We start from the raw sequence: 11,390 nt of genomic DNA on the forward strand, positions 1-11,390 counted from the left end.
GAAACCTGAGCTTTTGCTTCTACTTGTGTCAGAATGATCATATCTGTAGTTGTATAAAGGATGACTTTCCTTGTCTCTATAGCACCATGACAGAACAGCTTTTTCTGCAAGTGGAATCAATATTTCTTGCGGCAGGGTGACCATTTTGCTTACTGACAATACTCACATTCTTTCCGCAAATTTCTGAAATAACTAAAGAATATTTTATGGCTACTTTCAATCTTAGTGACCAAGTTAAACTCCTAGACAGATCTGAAAGACTTGACAAAAAGTATGCAGTTTCTTTATTTTATTTTGTTTAGACTTGTTTTTGTAATTATGTTTTTTGAAAGCCTTTTCTTTCCCTAATACATAATGGGTTGAATTCCACAAAGAGCAGTACAATACCGAGAAAAGCAGCCACCGTTTTACATCACTACACCAAATGTGAACTAACTCTACCACATTTTATGATGTCATACTAAGGGGTATAAAAAAATGTCTAATAAATGCAGTGAACTATGCAACAACTGCTAGCCTGGACAGTGTCTGCTATGTCAAGGATAAGTACAGGATTTACAGATATTCTATAGGTATGAATCCCATTACCCATTCCTGGCATATGGAAAAGATGGCCATGCCTGAGGTATGGCTCCTCCTGATACCCAGTTCTCTCAACCCCACAGTGCCCCCTGTATGTGTGCCTGAATACTGAATGCATGAGAAGTAAAACTTTGTCATGCATGCATACGTTGACCTCAAACTACACTTGTGACATGTGATAGGATGACAGCACATAACTACAGTTCAAAGTTTATAAAAAATACATAGCTTAGAGCTGCTCCATGTGTATGAAAAGGACAGTTCATATAGTACACTTAAACACAGCTCACTGTCTGACAATGCCCCTTCACCCTTTTAATACCAGAGCTCACCTCCACTTCTATTTCAGAACCACTACTGATATTAAAAGCACTTGGGCTTGCTGATCTTGAAATGCCTACAGTACTGGTGCCTGCATTTAAGGGAAGTAGTTACTATGGTGAAGAGAGAATTATGGCTTTACTTTGTTACCTTGAATTTGTTAATTTGTGTTGTACACCGATGGACAATTTCAAAGTATTGCAGTGCAGCAAGGCTGATTACAACAGGTGTCCAAGCATCCTCATTAGCATATGCATGAAATGACTCTTAAAGACCCGATTTGGATTTGGGCACATGGAGTTACAGCTTGCTGTGCCATGCTAAATTAGAGATAACTACTTTTGCAACCTATTTCTTATTAATGTTATCATAACATCAGTTGGACCTTTTGATGCATTTGTCTACATATACCAGTATGTGCTCATGAGCAAATGTTAATGATATACAGCTCTCAGATAGCATTCAGAGCAATTTTACTACACTGAAGAGGACAGTATCCTAGTCCGTATTAAACCTTCCTTTGGCAGAGTCTAGAAAGCATGAATTATTTACAAATGATTTTACTCCTAGGTTGAAGATCAAAATATCATAATTGGGTTTATTTTTAGAAAATAAAAGCAATGATGCAGAGCAGAACAATATTAGGTTTCTCTGCATCATATCAAAGCAATGTTTACTACTTTTAACTGTTTTGATTAAGACAATCAGATTCTATCTGGGCATACTTATTTGACTTTACATACTTTATCAAGTCAAATCAGAATACATTTCATTTGGAGGACAACATAATTAAAAAAATGCTTTCAGTCATCTTGATTCTTCTCACACTGGCATGAGTTTAATACTAGCTGTAAAATAAACCACGTGGAAACAAAACCCTCCACATTTCCTATTTCCACCATTTTACATTATTCCACTAGCATAGTTCACAACTACTCAGCAAAACTCTTCAAAATTTGCCAACAAATCAGATCTGTCCTGGACAATGTGCAGTAGAAATATCTCTTATTTCATTCATAGGCACTTACTATGAATGAGTACTAAAGTAATGATTCTTGTGCCTCTCAAAATATTGCATCATTTAGGTATTTTATGAACTGCTTAGTAGATAGAAAGAGTTTGATGGCCCAGGTTACTTCCCAGTTAAGAAATAAATTAATAATACTAATTGCTGATATCAAAAACGTATAAAAACCAAAGCCATTGTAGTTGTGAAAAATAAATAAATACACACACACACACAATTAATAAATAAAAGTAAAAAAGGAATAAAATTAATAAATAAAAGTTAAAGAGGAATATGATGCTGCAGGATTTGGCTTATGCTACGATGAGGCCATTCCTCTTCAGCTAAAGGTAATGTGTGCTAATGCCTTGAATACTTTTATGGTGTCAGGTGTGAAACATCACACGATCCTGCCTTATTCCTTCCTTACTTACCTAGCATTGTACTATTCAGGTGCTATATGTCTCAAACCTGCACGTTACCTGCTTCCAGTTTATACCTTTATCCAAGTATTCTTGTAGTAGATATAAGCTATTCAACAAAGTTGAAAGTATGCATGGCATTTAGAAAAATTTAGACTGAAGTCAACGTGCATACATTAACATTCATGAGCCTGTACAAGATGATATTGAATATCATACAGATGAAAAAATCAGAAATTTGGTATAGTGTAACAAAAAAATAGTGACTACATATACAGGAAAAATATTTAACAATATTTTGAACTGCAACTTCACATCAATGATATATGTGGTCAAAATACTATGTGATGAAGATAAATGTTATTGAAGTACTTAGTTCTGATTACTCACATTTCTTCTTAAGTATATAAGGTGCTGCAAGGAGTCCTTCAATTCAATGTAATTTTATATTAATTGTATTATTTCAGAAAATCCTGTACCTTGCTTAGAATATGAACTTTTCCCCTTTGACTTTACATATTAAGATTTTTAAGCAAAATAGTATTCTATTTGTTCAAGTGAGCTGCAGTTAACACAATGCATATATTTAAAATGACTTGTGATTATTTTTGTATTTTTTTTATTCTTTAGACTCCCCAGTCAGTGTGCTCTGAGAGTTGTCTTCCAGGATATCGCAAAGCTAGTCGACCTGGGCAGTCTGCCTGTTGTTTTGACTGTATCTTATGCTCTGAAGGGGAAATCACAAACCACAGTGGTGAATTTAACTCTGCAATTTATACAGTACAGTTAACGTGCTTTCCTGAGACAGTGATTAAATAAATTTGGCATATATGCAAGCATTAAAATGGTTTACTGTATAAAACATGCTCTGCTAAAGTTTATTGTATATTTATTTACAAAGATGGTGATGGGAAAGAGGAAACAGCATGTACATGCAAGAATAAATGAATGAATATACAGTGCCAAATGACAGAACCATAATTAACACAAATAAAATAAACTGACAAACATAAAAAGGAACAGTGAAAACAGTGTTTCCAATCAAATACACGTAAGTCAGGGGAAAGGTAAGGACAGCACAGAACATTATAACGTTTCAATTACTGTTGTTTGACAGAGGGAGCTGGAGAAGACACAAACTGCAAGGAAAGGCAAATGTAGCTAACCTTGCTTTGACTCATAACATGTTTTCCTTTGCAAAGTGGTAAGTGACAAAAAATTCAAGGTAGAGCTCACTTTCTGCATAGCGTAGCTATTGGAACAACCATTAAAAGAAAATTACATCCAAGACTCCAGAGACTTTGTTTTGAATTTCCATAAGACTTTTAATAAAAGTCATGCAAATAATAGTGATAGAATGTGTAACGTGAGCTTTATCTCAGCACAGAAGAATCACTTTCTAACAGAGCATGTTATATCGAAATTTAAACATTTTCAGCTCTATATAAACTTACAAACATTAATATAGCTGACATCATGTAATATACTGATGCAAAGCAAATCTAAATTAATTAGCTTTATTTTCACTAATTAATGAGTTCCATTGCAACAGATGCAATTATATGACAGAAACTACTCAGTTGTTAGAAGGTATAAACCTTTTGTTAGCACACTAAACCAGAGAATGTTATAAATGGTTTCGGTTGAAAATGACTAATGAAAATATTTTATTTACAAGATTCCCAACTAAACTTTTAGTCAGAAAATAAAATAATCAGAATAGTGAAACTAAGTACAATTAATTGATATATAAAGTTTAATGTTGCAGTATTTCCCCTTAATCACCATCACATATTAGCATAAATAAATAGTAGTAGAGTGGGGTGGTTTCAGATCTTAATCGGGGTGGGAGAGTATTGGCAAGTGAAGCCTCAATTACAAACATGATCTGGAGTCTGTTCAAGCAAGAAAGATGAGATTAGAGTTCACAATAAAATGATTAAAATAAACAATGTTTATTTTAGAAAATGTTTTACTCACTGGTGACAGCAATGCGGCAAAAATTAATAAATAATAATCATCAATAATAAAAAGAATAATCTGCATAGGATTAAGCATTAATCTTATCCAGGGTGTAATTTGATGGCAGGCAATACCAAATGTATCAGCTCCAAAAATATTTCTTAATAAAAGTAAAATACAGTTAGTTTTTTCTTTTTTTTCAGATTCAGTGGATTGTATGAAATGCCCATTGTATTACCTGTCAAGTGACGAAAGAACCTCCTGCATCCCTAAGGTAACAGAATATCTTTCATACCAAGATCCACTGGGAGCAGCATTGTCTGCAGTCTCCATTTCCTGTTCCATGATGGCAGCTTTCATTTTAGCAACTTTCATCAAAAATCGAGAGACTCCAGTTGTGAAAGCCAACAACCGTGAAATCAGTTACCTTCTCCTAGTGGCCCTACTGTTATGTTTTCTTTGTTCTTTGTTATTTATTGGTTACCCAGTGTCTACAGTCTGTATGTTCAGACAAGTTTCATTTGGTTTAATTTTTGCAGTGAGCTGTTCATGTGTTCTGGCAAAGACAATCACTGTAGCAATTGCATTTAGAGCTACAGATCCAAACAGTAACCTGAGGAGATGGGTAGGGCCAAAGCTACCATATTTGATACTCTGGTGTTGTTGCGTTTTACAGGTAACTATCTGTATTCTTTGGCTGTCCCTTTCACCTCCTTTCCAGGAAATTAATATGCTTTCCAAACCTGACAAAATAATAATCCAGTGTAATGAGGGTTCAATTCTTGCTTTCTGGCTTATGGTCGGTTACTTGGGAATTCTGGCAGGTATCAGTTTAATTGTTGCATTTATTGCTCGAAAACTGCCAGACAGCTTTAATGAGGCAAAGTTTATTACATTCAGTATACTTGTCTTCATAACTGTCTGGCTATCCTTTGTGCCTGCATATCTGAGCACCAAAGGGAAGCTTATGGTTGCAGTGGAGATTTTTGCCATTTTGTCTTCCAGTGCAGGTTTACTTGGCTGTATATTTTTTCCAAAATGTTATATAATTTTACTAAGGCCAGAAATGAATTCTAAAGAATGTTTACTAGGGAAGAAAAAATATTACAAATCATAATCATATCTAATATTCTTTCATTATAAAGGATATATAATTGTTGGTCTTAAACTCATAATACAAAGACTGAAATGAAGTAAAAGAAACTTTTTAGCAAAGCAAAGAAAGGTATGCACTTTATAATGTAAAATTCTGTCTGTTATTTAAGCAGTCAACCATAACTTTAAATAGGGTTATTATAAGATTTACTTTTGACTAGCTACTGCCCCTTGGAGTGTGACATGAGTGACAGATTCTCTAGCCAAGAAGAAGAAGCAAATCCCACAACAACTCAAGATAAGAACTACAGTAATTATACCATGGACAAAAGTTTGCTAGATAAATTTTTTTCCATGTCAATTTATGTGGATTACAATATGTTTATACCATTTACTAAAGTCTTTTGTTGTATTTCTATCTTTTAATGCTGTGTATTTCACATGTTCACAATAAATTTATTTATTCTCTTATGAGTCAATTCACATATTGCTTCTTGCTCTGTAATCAGATGTTCAGGAACTGAATATGTTTCAGTGGGCTTTCAGAGAACAGAATTTAGTTGACTAAGCCTGTTTTATTAGGTTTTCATTGTTTTTTGTGGTGCTTGTTGTAAATTAGATAACTGTATGTGGGAGGCAGAGGAAGGAGTCCTATGATTTGTTCAAGTTTGTAAAGTTTAATTGGGGAACATGGAAGCTTATGCCAAAAAGACAGCGACAACTGTTTTCATAGACTGCGTCTACATATTCTGTCGTTTGATTAAAAATGTTTTCTCATATCTTACTGTCTCCAATAACAGTGCTAATAAACTGAACTAGATTAAATTATAATGTCCGTAGCATCTGCACACACATTATACTGTCCATAAATTCTGTACTCAGAATATTATATCCATAGCTTCTGTATTCATATTCCTTTCCTGTTGAATAATATAATTAATATTCTATAATGCTGGAAATTTCACCTGACTTCTGCACTCACTCTAAAGTCTCTGTACCAAACCTCTGAAGACTACATTAGAATAACTTTCTGCATATCAGTCCAAACTAATTGTGTCTGAAGTATCTCCTAATACCAAAACCCTGTAAATTTCTACATGCCTGTTTAACCTTGGTTCCCAAGCCTCATACCATCTAAACAAGGATCTGTTTGTACACAATGTACTGCACATTCTGTTAGCATGTTTTATTTTTATCAGCATTCTTGACTGAAGGTCATGTTCACTGAGTGAAAGTGAATTTACCTAAACTGCATGCAAAATGTAAAATATATTGGACTGTTTTAAATACGGCTGCATTTCTATTCTTGTGCAAAGAAAATACTGTATTTTTGTCTAACAAACTACATTTAAATGAAACCAGATTTTATAGATGCACCACAAAATGAAAAATATACATGCATTTTCTTATACGAAGTATCAAACAGGACAAAAATCAAGCATTTCCTTATATGAATGAATATTTGTTTACCTCAGCACATAACTTGCATTATTTTCCATTTATGTTTACATCTACTATCCGAAGTGATTAAAGTCTCAGAATCAATATTTTAAGTTAGCATGTAAGAACTGTACAAAAGATAACTACATTGCTTTACTTCCATATTAGTTTAATATAATGTTTTCATTTGAAGACAAATTACAATAAACCCTGCAACCTCCTGTCTTAGTTTATTGCCATTTCTTCTCCAGCTACATTTCTTTACTCTGCCTTCTTACTAAGTTGATGTTTACAGTTTATACTCAAAACCTTCAGATATCTATCATTTCCTGTTACACATTGCTCAACAATTTTGACTTATTTATCTTCTCTTGTATGATCCCTGAATTCAGGTTGCTGGTAGCATCAAGGGATACAGTCCTGATTAAGGCCCAGAGTGTCCTTGTCCTAAAAGTCCTGTACTGCAAACCAAGGATAGGCATGTTTGGAGAAATGAAGAACACACAGATTTGCAAATAGGTAAACAGGAAGATTTACATAACACAATGTGGGAAAAGTATGTCAGGATTATTAACTTAGGGGAGGTCATGAACAGACAGTACTAAGGAAAGACTGAAGGAAGAAGCTGCTAAAGGGAACATTACTTTTTGACCTGCAGCTCCATAGGGTGCATAGAAATTGAAGGAAGACTCAAGTATCTGAGCAAAAGCAGAGACATTTATTGGTGATGTTCTAGTGTTTTCAAACAAAAAAATGTTTATTTAAGCAATATAGTTGGCAGAGGGACTTAATAATGGTTAGATATATTGTGCAAGTTTGAAGATTACTCATGACCTGTTTATCTTCAAGGCAAGAGTTTGGTGCTACTGCATGACACTTGTCAGAATATTAATAGAACGAAAAGAATCCAACCAGCAATCTTGTGAGTTATGTGGAAAAGTAGGGTTAATGACTTCAAAAATGTGGAGAAAAGAGTGAAATGTTATGAAAGATACCTATGGATGTCAGGCAGATGGTTCTTATGTAGAAGTGATGAAAAGAGAGAAATGACATTTTGCTAATCTCGCCTAGAGTGGAATAGGGCTGCCATTGGCCCAGTGTGCTAGGGCAGTTGAAAGTACTCCATATGTTTTGTGGTTAATAATAAAGTGGAGGTGTAAAAATGCCTCATCTAATATAGTAAAATGAACTAGTAAAGGACCATTCCCATAGATGAAAAAAACACAGGTACAAAAGGGTCATGTGGGGCTGTTAAGAATGAATACAACAGAAGAAAGGTATAAATATGAAAGGAAAACGGAAAGGGTGTCTGGAGAGAGGGTGCACACTTATACACGGGTGGGACAGACTAAATGATGATGATGGACTGATTACCTGTTGACCAGAAGTCATCTGCCATGGCTGAAAAGAGTGAACAGGTGTTGTCAAGTCAGTAACTGAGATTTGAGGAAGAATGGGGTTTTCTGCAATGAGAGGTTCATCCTATCAGAGTCTGATGCTTTTATATATCTATCTGCTTTTTTTTTGGATATCAACATGATATGGAAGATTACTGACAAAGCAATAAGGGCTGCTAATGAGGGTTACTCATCAGCAGCATTTTGAACAAGCTGCCTGGCTGAGGTGTAAGACAAATATGATGGACTTAAGAAATAAGTTAAGCATAGGGCATTGTGGGAAAGAAAGGAACTCATTCCATATAAATCAGTGATAATGGATGTTTGCCCATTTAAGACATCCTAATATACATATATGACATATCAGAAGAGCAATGCCTGGGTTCTGTTGTAGGTGTTATTTGTAAAATTAGCTTTAGATTTTTCTTTCTTTTTTTTATTGACTGAGCTATGAACATTTTGCAAGCTATAGTTAGGCGCTTTTATTTTTGAATGTACAGATGTGTTCTGTAATGGTCATTGGCCAAAATATGATGAATAAAGGTTCATTTGGGACTTAATAAGGCACAGACATCACAATGTTTAATACCACTGAGTCAACTTAAAAGTAGCATATACAATACAATGGGAAAGTCTGAAGTGCTGTTTGATATGTTAATAAATACTACAAAGTTTTGAGAAACAAACAGTTCACTGCATTTTTGCATGTTATTACTGGGTTTATTATCAAAATGTGGAAAATCAAAACAATTTTCCACTTTTTGATCAAATTCATTATCTGAATTTGGTAATACAGAATTACCAAAATGTCTGAAATGGTAACCACAGAATTTACATTCAAACACCGGAAGGTGCAGTGTTGCAATTCCATGTGACCAGTAATGTTTTTGCAGGGGGGCAAGCCCGCCTTCACCCCCCCTGCATATTATATATTCCAACTCAAAGATCGCATTACAGTGAGGAAAAGAGTAAATTTCCCAATTCCTACTGTACTGCAATATGTTATCAGAATGTCAATCCCACATTAACGAATACACACAACCACTCGCTAATAAGGATTCGGACATTTCCAGGTCGGCATTATGGAAACTGGAAAACACACATTCGACCATCCCAGTTTCACGTAAGTGGCGTTCCAGATTTTGATAGTAAAACCTTATACTGTTCTAGGGACATAAATATTATTTTGATACAAACTTTTATAGGTAATCTTATAGGTTCATAGAGGGATACTAGGCTATCAGCCTAAGAGCCATTTTAAGCCTAGCCAGGCTGACCTGAAATTAACCAAAATATCGGTGACATATTTCAGTACCCCAAGGAGTCTTACTATTACAATATAGGATTGTACACATTAAGTGTTCACAGGCAGGTCTACTGAAGCTATGTTCTTTGCCTTAGAGTGTGCAGTAATGACCTGCTCCATAGTGATAGTTGGTGAGCAAATTGAGGAGAATATTTCCTGGGGGCAGTTACTGAGCATAATCGGGTGGTAAACCTCGAGGAAAATTTATCAGCCAACAGATTTTCTATATCCTTTAACTCCACATACATTGTTACATTCACCATTAGTTTGGCTCTGTTAGATGTTGTCTTTAAGGTTGTGGACATAAGTGAAGATAGACATATGGTTGTCTTAAACTTAGGAGACTATTTGTATCTCATACATGGCTTTAGTGGATTTGATCAGTGCCCTGAGTTGCATGTTCAGATTGATAAGGGAGTTCTTACCTTGCTGAGCAATGCCCTTCCTGTTTTTGGACATGATTTTAGATATATATATATATATATATATATATACATACATATATATATATATATACAACCTATTTATAATGGGATTCCACAAAGGTGGCTTATTTTTGGAGGTTGTCCTATTTTTATTTCAGTTAGGTACAAGTGTCTTTATGCAGCTCTTTATATGATTCTACATGGTTTCTGTAAATAATTATGCATAGCTTTGTTCTCAAGACTTGGGAGGGCTTGGAACTTTATTAGACTGTTGCTTAGTAGGAAGCAGTTAGCCTTGGAATAGTTTTTTTTAAATGTTCCAGAGTTAGCTGGGCTCCCTAGCTAAATATTTGTGTCAAAGATGACAGCTTTGGGGTCCGACCTGACCAATAGATACTTTATGCAAGGTGGATTGCATCATTCTCTCTTTACTGTGATGATCACATCAAGGATATTTGCAGACCAGCTTTTGATGGTTGTGCTAAAGTCTAGGAATCTTTGGACCTGCATGCTTGACACTGTGTATGATTCCCAGTTTATGCTGGAGAAGTTATCACCCACGAATATTGTGTTGGTTTGAATGGGAAGTGCCTTTAGTACATTCAAGTATTTTGTATGGGTTTGCATGGTCATTGAGGGAGCCTTATAGCTTGCAAAAAAATAGTGTGTGACTTAAGTTGAAATGTTTTATACTGTTTGACCAGTCTTGAGGTGTGCTTGTGTTTTCATGTAAATGACTCCCCCATCTTTAGACTCTACCTGTACAATAACTGGTCTAAATGTGTGGAAGGCATTATAACCTTGCACTTCTGGGGTGCCTTCTGTGGCTTTAAACAAAGTATCAGTAACTGCACAGATGTCTATATTCTCCAGGGTGGGGGAAGTGAGTTCTCTCTTTAGATTCCTGGCATTAAGCAGCAATGTCTTTAGATTACTCTGAGTTGGTTTAGCTATGTCTGTGGATTTATTAGGTTGGCACTGCTTTAAAAAGACACTGTGGTGGTGGACAATGTTTTTCTAGGGATGGTATGCACCTGCCCCACTTGGTTTCCAAATATTGGCTAAAACAGTGTGCTCCGTTTACCATATTCCTCCAGGCAGAGAAATATTGCACCCTTTTGGAGAGACACCAAAATGTAAGCCAACTATTAAACTCATTAATCTTCTGTTGGTACTGCAACATCTTCCTTGGAGAAGGTAGAATGCTACTCACTGCTAAGGTCATACCATCCTGAGTGCATAGTTTGAGACCTTTATCATGTGTCTCTCCATATAGTCCAGTGAGGTATGTCTTGAGCCATTTACATTCACATGGACTATGACAGAGTCATACTGGAACTTGTGGTGCAATTACCTGAATGCATGCATGATCTAGTGGAATGTGACCCATAACAGGCAGCTAATTATAACTCTTATTTCTCAGCCTGGTGAGGA

At 35.3% G+C, this 11,390-nt stretch overlaps 1 protein-coding gene across 1 annotated transcript in view; it reads left to right on the forward strand.

Moving 5' to 3' along the window:
- The window catches only part of LOC122805948 (vomeronasal type-2 receptor 26-like), a 56,201-nt gene extending 50,791 nt beyond the window's left edge, over positions 1–5,410 (forward strand). The window contains exons 4-5 of the mRNA XM_044076192.1: positions 2,962–3,085; positions 4,497–5,410. Of these exons, the coding sequence (XP_043932127.1) occupies positions 2,962–3,085; positions 4,497–5,410 (1,038 nt within the window). The remainder of the gene's footprint in view (positions 1–2,961; positions 3,086–4,496) is intronic.
- The last annotated feature ends 5,980 nt before the right edge of the window (positions 5,411–11,390 follow it).

This window comes from Protopterus annectens, chromosome 7.part0, assembly GCF_019279795.1.
Source record: "Protopterus annectens isolate FY-2018-M chromosome 7.part0, PAN1.0, whole genome shotgun sequence".
NCBI lineage: Eukaryota > Metazoa > Chordata > Ceratodontiformes > Protopteridae > Protopterus > Protopterus annectens.